The following is an 18,039-nucleotide window of genomic DNA, read 5'->3' on the forward strand; positions in this document are numbered from 1 at the left end:
ACAACCTTACTTTTAATTGCGAGGCATACTTTTTATACTCTCATAGATCGTCAAAATTGATATTTACTAGACTCCAAATCAAATAATCAATCATATGTAACAGGATGTAGTGAAATTAGAAACCACCGACACCTCTGACTCGCTTCACTGCACCAACAACACCCTTCGCCCAACTGAAGTGTCCGGGATCAGTGCCAATTGATCCATCAGGGATCGCTCCAGTAGTAGGATCATGCCAGCATCCATCCTCGGAGCTTGCAGCACCATACTTGGCAGTGTTCTGGTTGCGATCAATGGCTTCAAGCCACGCCTTGCACACAAGAGGCGAGTCAAGCATCATGTTGATTTCCTGACTGTGGAAGAAGGACTGAGTATCCAAGTTTCCATTCCCTGCAAAGCAAAATTATGTTAGCTTGATATCACACAGAAAATGACGGATATTCTGAAGACTTCGTACCTTGGATAGCAACATGCTCATCAATAATCATCAACTTGATATGACAACTGCGCTTCTTGAACGAGTTATGAATGGGCTGAATCTGATCCTTGCCAACATAGTAATGGACCTGTAGTCGAGCCTTTTCCTCGGGAGCTTCGAGAGCATTATATAGTCTATTCGCGATCATCTCGTTGGTTCCGTTCTGGAATGGCAGAAGTTCTCCTGCGTCGTTATATCCGAGACATAGGTAAGGTTTCACAATTACACCACGTCGGATAGCACCAAGAAGGGGCTTAATGAGAGGTTCGGCATTCATGTTGGGGGTTTGAATGAAAATCGAGTGCTTGGCGTGGTTAATCGCAGAGACGAAAGCCGCATCCTGAGGGTTATGGGTGCTGCTATGGTTTGGGGCTTGGTGATATCTTTAGAATTTTGTTTGGGGATATTGGACAAGATTTTGGTAGCTTACATCCATAGGGCTCTCGGTTGACCATTGCCATGGGGAATAGTTCATGTTGTGGTAACAGACTGTACGGTGTCATTTTCAGATCCTGGTCAGAATCGGGGGCGTTGCCGGCAGTGTCCGGTTGAATTGTTGTGTCTGTCGATCGGTTAGTCTGGAGTCATTATGTTCTTGAATTATATTACGTACTCAGAAGACGGCTGACTGCCTGAGTTGGCGTTTCATCTCCACGAGGGATAATGCTGTTGTTGACTCTCTTTGCTTCGCTCTCAAAGTCGATATCCCAATGAGGAGAAGCTGCTGTGTTCTGTGGCAGATCTTCAGGCAAAGTCTCTGATGCAGATCCCAGCTTCTGCTCCCCATGGTGGCAAGGAATAGGAGCACTCTCAGCTGGGGAATTCAGAAGAGGCAATGGAGGGTCAAGCGGCTTGCCCCAAGAGATTAAGGCCGAATCGTAGAAAGAATCAACAATAGGTCCCTCAATATGAGCCAACATTTCTAGATTGTCGTTATCTTGAATATTACTACTTTGCAGGAGTGCGATACGGCGGTCGATGACAGTGAACTTCGAATGGAATGTTCCAAAGACCGGGCGATGGTAATTAATGACTTTCAAGTCAACATTTGGGATTTCATGCGGTGCGGGAAGTCGGACTTTGTCACTAGTTCGCTGTTCACCATCAACTTCGAGTCGATTATCTAAGACCTGGTTGATTTGTTAGCATTGATATTGAGTCGAGTTTGGATTCTCTTTGACTCGCCTGCTTTGGATCTCCTCGATCATACACCATCTTCATAACCACTTTCTGGCCACGCTCTCCAGCCCTCTTGGATAACTCCCGAATGGCATTGGTAACCAATGTCGCGGCCTCGGAATGAATCCAAAAATTTGTACCCAAAAATACTTCATGTTCAGCACGGGCAATACAGTTGGCAAGATGACGGCAAAGATCAGGCAACGGGGCAATAATTGTGAGGGGCACAACGCCTCGGCTACCAATAAGCGGGGGCGAGACAACACCTGTGCTGGGTTCCTTATCCAGAGATCCTAACACATCATGGTAAATCTAGAATTTCAAATTGATCAGCATTGAAGCTTTTTTGTCTTATGTTGGAATCCTAGAGCTACTCACTTGAAGGAACAGTTCACTGGGTTCTGTCGATCCCCAATTTCCGGCAGCAAGCGCTTTCTCGACAGCATTTTTCTTTTCAAACTCCTCAATTTCTTCTGCTGACAGACCGTGTGCACCATGCTGGTGATGCGGGTGTGGGAATTCATGATGCTCATATAATTTCTTAAAGATTGTTGCTGCAGTTTGCGACGGATCTCGAGAAAGCTCCGAAGTTACTGTCTGCGAGTGTTTCCACAGACCATATACCTTGGTAGTAACCATAATGAGAGTGATAGTATGTTAAGGATGAAATTTCTTACAATCGAAAAAGATCTTAGGGACTCGCACTTGCGGGGCCGTCTATTTTTATTGCAAAGGCTAGAATCGCAGGATCCGGATCAGAGGTGACGTAGCTAAATTTAGGGGGGTTCGCTTAGGGTCACTCGCAGACTTAGAATCTGACAAGCGCAAGTTCATCACGTTATCCATGGATATTTCGATATTTTATTGGTGGACACAAGGATATTAGTTCAAGTTGTTTAACATTTAAATTAATATCGATGCCTGGTACGTGACGTAGGTTGTTTGGTGTTTTGCATGCAGCTCTCGGCGTGGTCCGTACAGGGCTGAATGACGTACAAGCAGCCCCGCAAAGCTTAGCGATGCTTGTTTATCTTCGCTTTGTTCTTGGGGATCGACGTGTCTGTGATATAATCATTAAATGCTACTTTGCGAGTAGTTTGAATTATTTCTACTCAAAAGCAACACAAAATAGGACCGATGGAAATTCCCATGTATCGCTGTTGGTTGCAGATCAAATGCCAGGGAAGTAGGAAATACGGCAAGGTCGTCATCAGTACCTTTCCAAACTAAGACCCTGTATGACAGATTCTCATTTTGGTAATCACACGTGGCTCAATAACAGGGATATGAGCTCAAGAGGCATGGAACTGTGATCAAAAAGAGAGACTGGAAATGATTTAATATGCCAATTTAATTTCCTATGGTTACAGGAGAAATCAAGACGGCCCTTGAAAACAATTGATTCTTTGGTCTCGATAGCAGGCGACAGTTCCCCTGCAGGGCTGTGCCTGTGTAATTATTGCCAAATAGACTTACCTGTCCATTTAAACCGACCCGAGAACTGTGAACCTTGCCCAATCTAGAATGTTCAGCAGCCCCGTCTTCGCGGTTATACCTAGTGTCTATGATCTCCAATTTGACGAGATCACTGTCGAGATGGTACGAAGTGAGAGCGTATGTACAGCCACATTTGGATGGCTTGTGCCCTTGTTATGAGGTTAGAACTTCGCTGTTGTCGCTGTAAAGTCGTATTTCCACCGTTCTCTGGAGGTTTCTCATTTCTGTAACCAGCTTTTTAAGGAACACAAGCTTCCTTCTCAGCCCCATATAGGCCCCATATTCGGCCCCTGTGTTGGAGGCAGTCACACTCCATGGTATAGTTCAAGGTCCTTTGAAGATCAAAATGTAGGCGTGCGTGATATAAGAATATCCACCCATCAGTGAATTTCATGCCCTTGTTGTTGGCATTGAGGGGTCCACCTAAGCAACTAGGCGTAACATGTTGGCGTTTTCTATCAAGTTTAGCCCCATCATGACTGTCTCCACAAGATGTCCGAGGATTTGCTTTGCCAGATCGACAATGTTCGAGCATGCGTGTGCTGCTCATTACCTACTGGAAGTAGAAGAATCGGTATGTGTGTTGGAACTTGAAGAGCTATTATAATCAGTCTGAAGCCGGGAAACAATCCGACAAGAAGTGTGGAACCATCTGTAGGGCAAGTTATGAGAGCGTGGCAGCCTATAGCATAAATGATGACGAGGGCACAGCTGCGAATTCCTGGTTGATTTCCTCTCATCGGTCGTCTTGCTCTGCCGGGGAAAGTGGCCCAGGCTGGCTTTTAATTCTCTGCAGCGCCTGGCGTTTTGAACAGGGGGTGAGCGTGCAAGTAATAGAGATCATGACTAGAATAGCCGTGCTGTAAATGATGGGACTCAGAGGCCCGAGAGGAGTGTTATATCTCTTGGTCAGATAAGAGGCAGTAGTCAAGCGGTGGGCCCAGTCGAATAGGCCTCAGACTCACGGCACCAGCTTATCAGTGAAATTGAAACAACTTGGATCACAATCACCCGAAACCCAACGGGCATTTTGGACATCATTGGGCCATTATATTTATCCTTCTAACACCTTTCCAGAAGATCACCACGAAAGAATGAGCGAGACCTACTTATTTCGCAGGCGGATTTGGCAATCCTTGGAAATACTGTTTTTGATACAATAGGATAAAAGAGTGTGCTGTCACTAGTTTTCATTTTTGCTGCCAAGGTGGTATAATGATAAATGGCTTTTTGATTAAACTACGAAATTGTATTGCATTCAATCTCTCAACATTGAAAGCATTACCAAAGGCGATCTGGCCAATGAACGAAAATTCCCCATTTTCAGGCCTGAGGCAAGAATATATTGATGCCTTAGGCTCTCAGATCACGTGTATTCATTGGCGGGTCTGTTCACTTATTGTGAGAATGACTACATGTATTTAGTGATACGCGTTAAGCCTCATTCACTTGCTTTCAATCTAGCTCACGCATCCTAAATCCTCTCTTCTAGATTAGCAAGGCTAGATTCTATTCTTTTGTCGCAAGCTGGTAATTGTGAGAAAAAGGTGGACACGCGGCATAAAAACCCCATGTTGATCCACCCCAAAGGCGAGTGAGATACATACAAACTACAGTCTGCCCTGGTGGTTAGTTTCGACGACTCAGCGCGACGACTCGGCACAACGACTAATCGACGACGACTCATCCATGGACTCACCATCCATCGACGACTAATCGACGACATCATCATAACAAAAAATCCGGTATGTTCTACAGGCTCTCACCATGCCCAATTACTTTCCCCTGTCTGTCTTCTTCCCCTCATCCTCCATTTTCATCACCATCCCCTCCCAAATCCTTCATTTTCATCAGCCGAGTCACTCGGAAACCATACAGGCACCCGAAACAATGACTGACCACGATTGTAAGGAGCAGCCACTAGAAAGTGACCTCAAGCTTTCTCCAAGTGAAAGCAATTTTGTGCTTCGCCTGTTGGATGTGGCTCAGCAGTCTCGTGTCTCACTGATCTCGGAGCCTGAGCCTGAGCCTGAGGCGAGACCAAACGACAAGACATCTCCCATCTCGAGTTCATCCATCCCACAATCATCCAACGCCGGGGCCCATCCAATTTCACCGAAGTAAGCTTCAATGAAAATAGTCTCATCCTGCGTCTCTTTTGATACTGACATTATTCCAGGAAACGCTTCCAGCTCCCGCAAATCAAGAGCGGAGATTGCGGCCCATTGGGTGAAATAAATGAATACCAGGAACTCCGATCCAGCACTGACGAAGACACATTCATTGCTGAGTCGGCTAAATTGATCTCGGAACTGTACCAGATACTCGGGCAACTTTTGCCTCCTCCGAGTCCAAGTTGTCACCCTGCCTGGCTCAATAAAAAGTCTCCAGGGACTCCACCTACTCCATCGATCTATCGCAGTATCTCCTCGGAGACATCCAGCAGCTTCTGTGATCCTCCTATTGCTGATTATCCAGATTATTCTCCCACATCTGAGAGAACAATTACAGCTCGTCCCAGCTCCGCACGTTCATATCAAGAACTAATCGGTCGTTACCCATCAGACTGGAGTTACGATTGTACCCGTCTAAATTTACGAGACTATCCTGAGAACTGGCCTTTGCGGGAAGCCACCGGCAGAACTTTCCCAAGAAGTCACACTGACATTCAGATCAGTCACACTGACAAGTGCACACCCTCGTCTTCCGACTGCATTCCCCTTTCGAAGTCCTGTCCAACGTCTCCATTTACTGAGTCTCGTCCTCGGCGTCGTCAAACATTGACCAAGGTCAAGGATCGCCTGTCTAAAATCTTTGGCGATCGGGCGGCGAACCTCTAATTTTGCTCAGTTTAAATCCATTTTTCGCTGTGTTTGATCCCACATCCTCCTCATTTCCCCCATCCTTCTCATCTTCACCACAAACATACATCATCCAAAGTCGACCACAGCCACAAAATGGATATCCGGGGGTCTCGGTTCCTAGACCCATCGTCTGCGATGGCAGCGATTACAAGACACAAGGCTGAAGCGATTAAGCTAGCACGAGAACAAGGAAACGCCGTGAAAGAAATGTGCCGTCGGGCAAAGACTGAAGTTCCGCCTTATGAATTCGAAGAGTTGATTGGAAAAGGAGCATACGGTCGAGTTTACAAAGGCAGAGAGATGCCATCTGGCCGCCTCGTGGCGATCAAGGTGCTGGATATTGACTCGCTGGACTACAAGTCCCTGCGAGATTTCAGAGATGAGTCCATCAAGGACTTTATTCACGAGACAAAGGTTATGAAGCAAGTCAAAGATTCTGGGGCAAAGAATATCAACGAACTTATCGAGGCAATATCTATTCACTCGCAGCTGTGGCTCGTTTGTGAATATTGCCCAGGTGGCAGCGTTCGAACATTGGTAGGTCTGACCTTCTGTTCCTGAAAGTACCGAGTTCTAATCCAGTCTCCTTAGATGCGTGCCACTAGTGACAAACTAGAAGAAAGATTCATCATCCCAATCGCTCGAGAATTGGCGGTTGGCTTACGTGCGATCCATGAAGCTGGGATTATCCATCGGGATATCAAAGGTATGACGCAAAGATTTATAAAAAGGGCAGCTCACTAACAACCTTCCAGCTGCAAACATTTTGATCCATGAAGAAGGGCGTTTAGAGATCTGTGACTTTGGCGTAGCCGGAATCTTGCAGTCGCAGCGAGATAAACGATCGACTTGGATAGGTACGCCTCATTGGATGCCACCCGAAATGTTCTCAACTCGAGGCCAGGCCCATCAATATGGCAGTGAGGTATGTCTTTGTTTTCTATATCTGCTCTTTAACCTCTACTGATGTGTCTAGATTGATGTGTGGGCATTTGGCTGTACCTTGTTCGAGTTCGCGACCGGCAATCCTCCTAATTCAGGTCTTCGTGAGCGAATGCAGATAGGGCGCCAACTAACTCGCAACACCCCCAAGCTTGACAGCAATGATTACAGCCAAGGTCTGAAGGACCTGATCGCCTACGCTCTTGACTCTAACCCGGCCACCCGCCCTTCAATGGCAGACATCATAGCTCATCCATACATTGCCGAAACCGATGAAGAGTATCCCACATCGTCTGTGGGCGAGCTTGTCCGAAACTATTACCAGTGGTCTCAACGGGGAGGCCAGCGTATTTCATTGTTCCACCCAGGCGGTGCCGCAGCCGCAGAACTTCCAGGTGCTGAAGAGTCTGATGATGACTGGAATTTCAGCACAACTGATGGCTTCGAGCGAAGATTTTCTGTCATTGATTTAGATCAGATCGCTGCTTCTTTGGCGGAGATCCAGGAAGCCATTAGCCCAACCACCCCCTCGCAAGATCATGACTTGAATGAAGACACCGATACCGAACTGGATCCAGAGCAAAAAGCCAATTTCGATGAGCGCGTGCGTCGGGGCGCAGCGGCAATGGAAGGGCTTTTTGATGAAGAAAAACCAATGTACAAGTACGAAACTAAAAATGATTTCGTGCCAATTCAGCCTCCACAGCCAGCTTCTGATCTACCACTACGAACAGAAACAGATCGATCGTCTGTGACCTCAACATTCATTGACATTGATATTGGATCCTTCGATTCATCGCACTACGCAGCGGGTGCACCATCGGCACAACCTTTCCAGTTAGCCGACGCAGATACCATTCGTGCAAATCGGTCAAGTCTTCGGGTGCATCGAAATTCCAACGACAATAGCTCTCAGTCATCTACAAGTGGTGGCGAGGACGAAGAATTACAGACTGAGGATTTCCAGCCGCAGTCAGGTCCCCGCCCACCAACGATGGACTGGAAGTTTCCGTCTTTCATGCAAACAGAGGAGGAAAATCAAGAGACTCCCGCCGCAGCACCAACAACAACCGATCAAGCAGTTGATGAACCCATACAAGAAGAATCATTCCAAGCCGAAAAGCGCGCAACGATGGAGTGGACATTTCCGGTCATGTCAAATGCGTCAACTCCACCAAATGGGGAAACTGAGGATCACCCACGCCGAGACGATACTCTGAGAGCACCACTTCTCCCTCTTCACCCACACCCCACAGAGGAACCTCCTGACTCTCGTCCTTCCACCTCCGCTTCTACTCTTTCCAACGCATCGGACTCAGATTACGATCCTTTCCGACTTGACCGCCCACACACCCCTTCAGACACACCCATTACTACGTCCATCCGAAGTCTTTCTATTGATTCCACATCTTTCAACATGGCTTCGCACCAGCTCGATTTGCCTCTCGAGATCCCCGAGGACAACGAGCTCCACCTTGATGGTCCTGGACCTGACGAAGAGGAACCCGATTCAATGTGGAAGTCTCCCTTGTGGAAGGACAACACCGAAATCATTGATCCTCATGAGCTTCCCCACGGCTTCGTTGCTCGCAAGCAGGTCAGTTCTGTTGTTGCTCATTACTCTCAGCCCGAATCTCCTGTCTACGAAGATCTTCCCACTGCTCGACTGGACACCTCCGCCGAAGCCAGTAGCATGAACACCACTGCTGAGAAGTCGACTGAATTCCCTATCCCTAAGCCACCCAGTGCGAAGAGCATGATGGAAGGTGCCGATGATGCCGTCATTGAGGCAGAGCTTGATCGACTGCTCGATGATTTCCAGAATGCGTTGACCAAAGTTGGTGACGGCATTCGTGAACTTTCCGCTGCCAACTCTTCCCAGGACTCTCCTGATGTTTGAGTCTGCAAACACTTTTAGCGACTTCCTGATGGTGTATCTGTTTACCAGATGACAAATGCTTTGCTTTAAACTGATGATGATTTTTATCTTTTTCTTATGCTGCATGTACTATTATTGAGCGATCACCATGTGCGCCCTCACAATTCTTTTTATGAGTTAGCAGCAGAATCATCCAGTTATTATTATCCATCCTTTCTCTTTATTTTGATTCGTAAAATAATGATCAAGAATATTAGCTAGACGCGTTCAAATCTGGGAGCTTCTCATAGTACATAGGTAGTGGGCATTCAAGTTAGTCCTATAAACAGTCTGACAACAAACGTCCAGTTCACGTCACATCAACGCGTCTGTCTTCCATGCTTCTCTTTGTTTTTCAACCCCCATCGTCACGGCAATATCATTACGGCAATCAGACTGCTAAACAATTAAGATCGATTCACATCTTCTGCGCACTTCTCTCTTAGGCACATCAACATATCAGCCTTCATCGCCACGGCGATGGGCCTACTGGGTCTAGGCATCCAAGATCCGATTTTACCTTTTGACCCAAATATTCCACCTGTATTTTAGTTTCTGTCACCATGCTGGGCGGTTTCTCAAGCAAGAACGGTCCTCCATCATTTGCTTTCCCCTCTTCACGACCAGCTCCACTAACAACCAAAGATTGGAAAGACACATTAATGGAGGTCAAACGCCTGTATCTGCAGCGACAGTACAAGCAATGTGCTGCTCGCTGTGTGGAACTTCTGAATAAGGCAAAGCCTACGGTCTGCTAGCACCTGATTCCTGTCTGCTCCCTCCTTGTGCTAACATCCTAGTATGATACCAGGTCCATCCTATCTGCAAGTCTTTCCTGTCCTTCTATGCCGCAATCTGCTACGAATTCTTGGGTCAAGCTGCCCATCCGTACTCTGTCCACAAGCTCACCCTCCTAAACTCGGCTCTCGAACACTTCATCCAGTGCGGTGATGCTCTTCCTGCACCTATTACCCTTCCCCGACTGTCCAAGACCGATGACGATCCATCTTGTCCATCAAGCCCAACTTCCCCAGCTACTCCAATCACAGTGGACGAATGTCTGGCTTTGTTCCAGTTGCCAAACCAGATGTCTCCACAGCGAGACTCAGTGATAGCTGGAATTTCTCGTCTAATCGATGCCTCTCTTCAACAAATAGATGATCCTTTCTTGGACAGTGATGAGGATGATATTGAGGAACTACTCAAGCTGGCAATGATGACGACCAGCACCAGTGAGGGTCAAATCACCACTACTACAAATTCTCCAACCTTGCCAATCACCACCAAACTCACTCGAGACTCCGTGAAGAGAAGAAGTCTCCTGCCCTCACCCCTAAGCATTAACAAGACAATTGATGACAACGCCTCTGACACCACTGTTGTTCCTTCCAAGCCGGCTTCGGGGAATGGGAACCAAACTCTGTCTAGTTCTAGAGTCCACCCTCCCAGACTTCCTCTGAAAATCATACCTACTGCGAATCTCAATGCTGGGGATGAGAGATCCAGCCCGTCATCCTCATCCTTCTCCTGCTTTTCGAGCCCGATTTCGACTATTCAGCCCCTTTCTATCAATCGTCCTCGTTTCGAAACCCCGCCTACCTCTCCCCTTTCCGATGGTCTCGGCAAGGGCACACCTAGCATCGCACTTGAGAACTTGACACCCGTTCACGCAGCCCGAATCGTACGCTCTAACCGGGGAATCGCATTCCTGCGTGAGCAAATCACAACAAGCATCCAGGAGATCCAAACCCATATTCGTCGAGTGCAGGAACTTCAAGCAATTCGCCGAGCTCGCAAGATGCAGCGCGCGGCATCTTTTTGGAGCTTCGATCCTGTTACCGATTCAGAGAATTCCGAGATGGGTTTAGGTCCTGAGTCTACGATCGATGAGTTTGGGAATCTGATTTTAAAGGAGACTAAAGAACAACGCCTTGTACGTCTGCGATCTGAGAAATGGGAGACAGTTGGGCTTCGCTCGCCACGTAGCACATGGAAGGGTGCACGCTATTACCAGGATTTCTGTGCTATGGTTATGAATGAGATCAATATGGATTCGTGAGAGTGATACGGGTACAAAATTCAGTGATTGAAGATCGCTTTGGATAAAGACTTGGGGGTGTGCTGTTGATGGTCTTGAAGGAGTCTACCGGGACGGCTTCTTATCTTACGATGTGGATTTGGACCAAGATGCTCTGAATGGTTCAGGTTCCTGGTCCTATAGGATGGATCGGGTGTATTATACGGTGTATGTAATGGTGATCAGAGCCTCTACAAGGAGTCACGGTTGTGAAATGTGCGAATGCCATAGTTCAAACATTTGGAGTGAGGTAGAAATGTGACTATTAAAACAACTCAAGACATGTCCTATCCCCGCGATTATGGTGCATCATGATCGACTTAGTTTATAATCCCTTGCTCAACACTGATCCTAGACCCTCTCCAAGACCACCCTTTCCAAGGATGCCTCCAAGTTGATTCCCCAGTTGATCTTGGATCTTGCTCAAATTTTCGTCCTCGGTAAGCTTTTTGGCAGTCAGTCTGTCTGGAGACGTGTATTAGCACATGTGCATTAAGTCCTTCGAAATTCCCTTCAATCATGTTTATTACTCTTCAGTCCATAAGAGACTTTCGTTTCACCCATGGTATCAAGAATGATTTCTTGTAATTTCTTTTGGTATGGATCCAAGGAACCAGAAACCCAAGCGCCGAGAAGGATAGTCTGCGAGAGGGAGATAGAGGATGAAATAGAACATTGTAGGTCAACTGATGAGCTGAAATATTCAAATGCTTCCAAGGTTGAAGGAATGATTATTTTGGTTCAAGTTCCTCATGCAAATGAATTATGCAATGCAATGCAATCTTGCCCATCGGGGTTTTATATGCAAGTTCTGCAGATCTGCAACTTGAAGCCTATGACGTCCTGGGCGTGGGATATGACGATGTCGTGCGACATTATAGATTGAGTGGAGTCATGAGCCACATCTTCTTCCAATGAGCGGGTATTGTATATATTAAATGTAAGAATACTTTCCAGTATCATGATCTTTACCTAGCTTATAATGTTGTTCCTTTTTTCAACTTCTTACAGAAGTACTATATGCACAGATATGCCCGCAGGCATTACTATTGTTCTAAATACTGTCCCAAACAGAATACTTCACTCCCGTAAGAAATCTGGATCATCAAACACATAGCAACTAGACGAGGAAATACAGTATAAACAGACTCGGAGGAAATACATGCGGGAAAAGACAGGATGGATAAAAATTCATGCATCTTTACTAAGATGCGCAGTTTCCCATTTGAGCAATGTATTGGCACACGACACAGTAGAAGGATGAGCGGGGCCTAAAACTCGTTGCTGCTTAACTACACAGGTGCGAATCAAATCAATTGCTTCGGCATGCTTGCCTGCAGATTCCCACGTGAAAGCTAAGTTGGCCATACTTAGCAGCGTGTCAGGATGGTCCGCGCCAAGTTTCTTCTTGCTCATCTCCATAACTTGCAGCCCGAGATGCTCTGCCTCTGTATATCGGCCCTGTTTCCATAAGGCCAACGCTAGGTTTGCCATGCTTGCCAGCGTGTCAGGATGGTCCGCGCCGAGTTTCGTTTTATGATTCTCTATGACCTGTAGCCCGAGCTGCTCCGCTTCTTCCCATCGGCCCTGGTGCCATACTATCAACGCTAGGTTGGCCATACTTGTCAGTGTGTCGGGACGGTCCACGCCGAGTTTCGTCTTGCGATTTTCCATGACCTGTAACTGGAGCTGTTCTGCTTCTTTCCATCGGCCCTCGCTCATTAACGTCAATGATAGGCTGGCTATACTTGCCTGCGTGTCGGTATGGTTCGCGCCGAGTTTCGTCTTGCGATTCTCTATGATCTGTAACTGGAGCTGCTCCGCTTCTTTCCAACGGCCCTGTCTCCATAGCGTTGAGGCTAGGTGGCTCATGCTATTTAGCGTGAAGGTATGATCCGCGCCGAGTTTCGTCTTGCGAGTCTCGGTTATCTGTAACTGGAGCTGCTCCGCCTCTTCCCACCGGCCCTCTAGTTGGTATACTTCTGCTAATATCGTAGTGCTTTGAAGGGTCTCCTGATCTTCAACACCACGAATCTTTATTCTCTGCTCCCTCGACATAGCCGCCATGTCCTCCGCCACTGAATTACTGCCACATTCTTTCGCATACCACGCCCCTTTGTAGAGTAGCGTAGCCCAGATCCGGAGTGAATCTTGTGATTTCGGTCGATGTACAACGGCTGACCTGACATGTGGGAACAAGGACCGGCATTTCTCCCAATTGTCATATTGACCAGTCGGAAATTCACGATAAAGGACATTAATGAAGCAATCCTTCCACTCCTCCGCCTGGCCATGGGTTTTCAACCATATACGTACTGTTAACTGTACCAGCCGATGCATTGTGAGCACCGTCCTATCTTTACTTGAAGTAATAAACGAATAGTCTTTGAGGATCGTAATATCGCTCTCAAAATCGTTATCTACGTCGGCTTCAGATGAGGAATCCGTATCCTCATCACTCGATCTGTTCCCAGCGTGTTGTGGAACCTCTGAAGACTCATGGTTTCTGTACATGTCTTGCATCTGTAGAAGATCCTCCGGGATCCCTTGCCAGTCAAAAAAGCTCATGAGAGACAGCAAATCAGCGGCAGATTGTCTGATTCCTCGAATATGGTCGAACGAAATTTGCCAAGTGCGTAGAATAGAGTTTTTAGCCTCCCAATCTCGATGCATATGTTTTCCCTCGTGATCAAGAAGTTTCGTTGCTTGCCGATCACTCTGCCGAAGCTTTTCTAGGTATTCTAATGCTGAGCATCGGGGTGAACGGTGGTTGATATAGCTAGCTGCTTGGGCAATTGCGAGTGGCATGAACTCAAGTTCATGGACCAGTTGTACCAATTCCTCTCTCTCGGCAGATTCGTCTAGCTTCTTCTGTAAAAGAAGTAGCGCCTCGGCTGAATTCATTGGTAACACATCAATCAGGTTCTTCTTGTGGCCAGCGATCTCCAATGCTACTGCTTTATTCCGGCTCGTGACAATGATAGAGCCATTCGAGCTTTGAAGGAGGTACCTCAGCGGGGGTTGCGTTGGAGTATGTCTCTGGGTATCCGCTTGGGCCTCCATCCGAGAAGTTAAAGGTTTCTGAAGAAGCTCATCATCATCGACATTATCAAGGACAAGAATCCATTTTCCGATCTTCCCATCTTGCAACCAATTGCCGAATACTTGGAAAATATTCGAGTTGCGATCCTGGCGCCCGGGAATCTTAGCACGGTCGGCAAGGTTGCGAAGACTTTCCTCACACCGCGCGGTGTTACTCGCGTGGACCCAGAAAACCCAGGTGTCGGGCGATTGCTGCCGTACTCGATGGCAATGTTCGATGGCGAGTCGAGATTTTCTTTGGCTAAGTTAGTCTTGATAAGACTGTCAAGGGCTAGCTTGGCCTTACCCAACCCCTCCTAGGCCAACAAGAACTATTCTAGACGGTATCGATGATTTTTCGTGGATTTGATCGAGGAGCTCATCGCGACTGACAAAATCTGGGTCATGCGGGAACGGGACGGTTGATAGTGGCTCTGGGCGGGGTTCCGGTTGCTCTGGGACCACAATTAGTCCAAGTCCTTCATTCTGAGTTTGATTGTTTAGGTGATTGGAAACTCACCGCTGGCAGATGCATAGTATATAGGCCCGTTATTGGTACCCACCTGTAACCCCTGGTTTCGGTCGCCAAACGAGATAGTGGTCATGATATAGACAATGTTTATGTTTTGCACTTTGTGGGTACGAAGTAAAAGAAAGGTGTCAGACGGTACAAGACCCCATTATTTACTAGGGCCTATATCAGCATGCAGGGCTTACTCTCAGGTGACTTCGTCGCGCTAACTAAACAACTTGAACCTTGGAAACTGTCTACGCGCCTGTTAGGGAGTACTCAGCCACTGGCAATTAATACCAGGACATTCAGCCAGTGGTATATGGACATTTCCCGTGACTTCTCGAGTTTCGAAGTGGAGACTTGGGCATCAATTTGTATTCCGAGTCTCTATGATTGACAAGAATCAGAGATGTTGCAAAATTGAATACTGCCCAATTATTACAGAATGATATGCACCTGGGCAAATATGTGTTGCGCTCTGCTTGCATAGTCACATGTCATCACAGTCAACTGGTTCAACTGCATACGGAGTACATGATGTTTACTCCACTTGAACACGAGGATCATCATGCCAGTGGCTTAAGCCGTTTAACTGGGGCACTGAGATAAGCCTTGAAACCAATTGACTAACTAGTATTCAAGGTCTGTACTGATCTGCAACGCATCTGCAATCCGGAAATATCTCACATAGCCCGATGTACGAGTGTTCGTGGGTCAATAAGATGCTTGTCATAAAAAAGCCCGATGTACCGATGGGGGCTGAAGGAATGAATCGAATGATTGGTTCGCAGTTGGATTTTTAGCACTTGGAGGGGTCAAGACTCAAGGCTGTACTTCGTAGGGCTGTTTTTTAACTTGAATTTCATAATGTTCTATTTTAGTGTTCTTAGAGATTATGATGAATATCAATATGATATCTCACAATTCCTAATAAAATTAATAGTCGATCTCCCCTAATTTATTTTCACTCCCACTCCTATATATGTACTGTTGGCCCCCAAATGTGTTTTCAACTGTGGCGGTGCACTGTTAACTCCCACGCCAAGGCTCCACTCGTAGAGTCCACTAAACCCTACAGACCCCCCCGTTATCGCGCGCATCTAGATCTCTTTCTCTCTCATATACTCGAGTTTTTCCCTGTCTCATTTGCTTCCTCAATTCTTTTTTCTCAAGCTTGTGCTTTTTTATTCTGGTAAGTATCAATTTCCCCTTTTAGCGTATCACGGTAGCCTGATATCTTCTGGTCGCGATCTGCAACCTCCGCCCCCCGCTTCATTCCTGGAAAAGCTGCGACCTGTCTTTTTTTTATTTCCCATTTCTCTCTGGCTCACATTTGGAATTTCTTCTACAGCTCCCTCGAGAAAATTCTGCTGCGCAACCGGAGCAACCTCAAAATCTCATTGCCTTCTACTCTCGCCCCGCCATTCCCTCCGTTGCGGGGTTCATAAACCCGCTTTTGCTACCTAACCGGGTCCTCTACCTATCGCACACGAATTCTAGTTGCCTAGGGTGCTTCTAACCCTTTTCTCCACATCATGAGTTGTGAGTCAATTCAATAGAACAGTGCTTTCGGATCTCGCGGCGCTCGGCCGGTGCTCCACCATCCACACCATCCACACCTCCTGCTCTTCTCTGGTCTTGCTCTCAGCTCGCCCCCTCGACCTGAAACCCCATGCCCAGAAGGGCACGTTGGGGCGAGCGATAACTTGATCATGTTTTTTCCAATGCCTCTTGTCTATGCTGCGTGTTATTTGGCGGATTTGGTTCTGGCGCTGTTCTCTTTCTGGTGTTATGGTCTGGTCAATGCGCATCCCCTATTTGACTCGTTCGGCGTTTGCCTTTTCCGCTACTTGATTGGCGTCATGACTGTGGATTGGAACGCGATTTGCTGACATCATCTTTCAGTCGCAAATATGCTGAACAAGCTGTCCGGACAGCCCGAAAGCTATGAGAAGAAGTATGTATACCCCCGCGATTCATGTTGCAGGACCATTGCTGACAGGTCTTTCCCTCTCCTGTATAGGTCTCTCTACAAGTTTGGACGCACACTGGGTGCTGGCACCTACGGTATCGTCCGCGAGGCCGAAACTCAAGACGGAAAGAAGGTTGCGGTCAAGATTATCTTGAAGAAGAATGTCCGGGGAAATGAGGATATGGTGTATGATGAACTGAAGATGCTTCAGACGCTCCAACACCCCCACATTGTGTCCTTCGTGGATTGGTTCGAGTCCAAGGTGCGCATTGCGTTTTTGGTCCTGTTGAGGTTTACATTATCTGACAAAAAAAAACAGGACAAATTCTACATTGTCACACAACTAGCCACTGGCGGCGAGCTGTTTGATCGAATCTGCGAGTATGGCAAGTTTACTGAGAAGGATGCGTCTCAGACTATTCGACAGGTGCTTGATGCAGTCGATTACCTGCATAAGCGAAACATTGTCCATCGCGGTAGGCACTCCTTGTTACCCTCCATAAACACACGTCGTATCTAACGCACCCATAGATTTGAAACCAGAGAATCTTCTGTACCTTACTCGTGCGATTGATTCTGAGCTCGTCTTGGCGGATTTCGGTATTGCCAAAATGTTGGCCACTCCGTCCGAGGTTCTGACCAGCATGGCAGGGTCCTTTGGCTACGCTGCACCGGAGGTCATGCTTAAGCAAGGCCACGGAAAGGCTGTCGATATGTGGTCCTTGGGAGTCATTACCTACACATTGCTTTGCGGTTACTCGCCCTTCCGCTCCGAAAACCTGACCGATCTTATCGAAGAATGCCGCGCTGGCCGAATCATCTTCCACGAGCGATACTGGAAGGATGTATCCCAGGATGCCAAGGATTTCATCATGTCCATGCTTCAGACTGACCCTCACAAGCGAGTCACTTCCGAAGAGGCTCTTAAGCATGAATGGCTGACCGGAGAATCCGCCAGCGACCGCGATCTGCTGCCCGAGATCCGGGCTTACATTGCCCGTGCACGTCTTCGCCGTGGTATTGAGATCGTCAAGCTTGCCAATCGTATTGAGGCTCTGCGGATGCACGAAGAAGACGAGACAGGTGAGGATGACATCCCCAGTCCCGTTGCAATGGCCTCTGAAGGAGAGCCTGCCTCTGCTGGTTCAAGTGAAGAACAGTCCCCCGGTCACACCAAGAAGCGAAGTTTGAGCAAGATTGCCCACGGTGGCGCTATCTTCCGTGAGGTTGTTCTGGCTAAGGTTCGCGAGGCAAAGGAGAATGAAGAGCGCGAGAAGGTTGAACGTGAGGCCCGTGAGAAGGCTTCTCATCATGCGTAAAAGCATAACTTTGTCTCCTCTGTCATTTTCATTTTTCCTCTACCATTTTCCTTTATACATCCATGACCTATTGTTTGTCTATGCCGTGAATTTCCTTTTTGCCATGTTTCTGGAAATAGTTACTTGATTCCCCAGTCAATAATAGGTTTGCATATTCTCAGAAAATTATAGGACTTTTCTCAACTTGTATTTCCGCTT

The 18,039-nt window shown here is 47.2% G+C and overlaps 7 protein-coding genes across 7 annotated transcripts; 4 read left to right on the forward strand and 3 right to left on the reverse strand.

Moving 5' to 3' along the window:
- Nucleotides 1-115: 115 nt before the first annotated feature.
- N7483_008506 (IQ calmodulin-binding motif protein) lies at nt 116-2,296 on the reverse strand (the record flags this gene model as incomplete). The annotated part of the gene is made up of 6 exons (XM_057091933.1): nt 116-390; nt 458-850; nt 909-1,040; nt 1,092-1,608; nt 1,664-1,969; nt 2,036-2,296. 6 exons carry the CDS (start codon nt 2,294-2,296, stop codon nt 116-118), a joined length of 1,884 nt encoding a protein of 627 aa, XP_056943107.1.
- A 2,748-nt stretch (nt 2,297-5,044) lies between these two features.
- N7483_008507 (uncharacterized protein) lies at nt 5,045-5,994 on the forward strand (the record flags this gene model as incomplete). Its single annotated transcript, XM_057091934.1, has 2 exons — nt 5,045-5,274; nt 5,334-5,994. 2 exons carry the CDS (start codon nt 5,045-5,047, stop codon nt 5,992-5,994), a joined length of 891 nt encoding a protein of 296 aa, XP_056943108.1.
- Nucleotides 5,995-6,111: 117 nt separating this feature from the next.
- Nucleotides 6,112-8,860, forward strand: N7483_008508 (putative serine/threonine protein kinase; the record flags this gene model as incomplete). The annotated part of the gene is made up of 4 exons (XM_057091935.1): nt 6,112-6,555; nt 6,610-6,724; nt 6,774-6,943; nt 6,995-8,860. 4 exons carry the CDS (start codon nt 6,112-6,114, stop codon nt 8,858-8,860), a joined length of 2,595 nt encoding a protein of 864 aa, XP_056943109.1.
- A 581-nt stretch (nt 8,861-9,441) lies between these two features.
- Nucleotides 9,442-10,937, forward strand: N7483_008509 (uncharacterized protein; the record flags this gene model as incomplete). Its single annotated transcript, XM_057091936.1, has 2 exons — nt 9,442-9,627; nt 9,690-10,937. 2 exons carry the CDS (start codon nt 9,442-9,444, stop codon nt 10,935-10,937), a joined length of 1,434 nt encoding a protein of 477 aa, XP_056943110.1.
- Nucleotides 10,938-11,280: 343 nt separating this feature from the next.
- N7483_008510 (uncharacterized protein) lies at nt 11,281-11,648 on the reverse strand (the record flags this gene model as incomplete). Its single annotated transcript, XM_057091937.1, has 2 exons — nt 11,281-11,420; nt 11,486-11,648. Coding segments are annotated over 2 exons (303 nt in total), but the record flags the coding sequence as incomplete, so codon positions are not given.
- A 498-nt stretch (nt 11,649-12,146) lies between these two features.
- Nucleotides 12,147-14,641, reverse strand: N7483_008511 (uncharacterized protein; the record flags this gene model as incomplete). The annotated part of the gene is made up of 3 exons (XM_057091938.1): nt 12,147-14,298; nt 14,344-14,515; nt 14,557-14,641. The coding sequence occupies 3 exons, from the start codon at nt 14,639-14,641 to the stop codon at nt 12,147-12,149; spliced, it is 2,409 nt and encodes an 802-aa protein (XP_056943112.1).
- Nucleotides 14,642-16,463: 1,822 nt separating this feature from the next.
- On the forward strand, nt 16,464-17,841 carry N7483_008512 (serine/threonine-protein kinase; the record flags this gene model as incomplete). Its single annotated transcript, XM_057091939.1, has 3 exons — nt 16,464-16,507; nt 16,574-16,998; nt 17,054-17,841. 3 exons carry the CDS (start codon nt 16,464-16,466, stop codon nt 17,839-17,841), a joined length of 1,257 nt encoding a protein of 418 aa, XP_056943113.1.
- Between the last annotated feature and the right edge of the window lie 198 nt (nt 17,842-18,039).

The sequence above is a fragment of the Penicillium malachiteum genome, assembly GCF_028827825.1.
Source record: "Penicillium malachiteum strain IBT 17515 chromosome Unknown utg000004l:1.0-4883003.0:1.0-4884900.0, whole genome shotgun sequence".
NCBI lineage: Eukaryota > Fungi > Ascomycota > Eurotiomycetes > Eurotiales > Aspergillaceae > Penicillium > Penicillium malachiteum.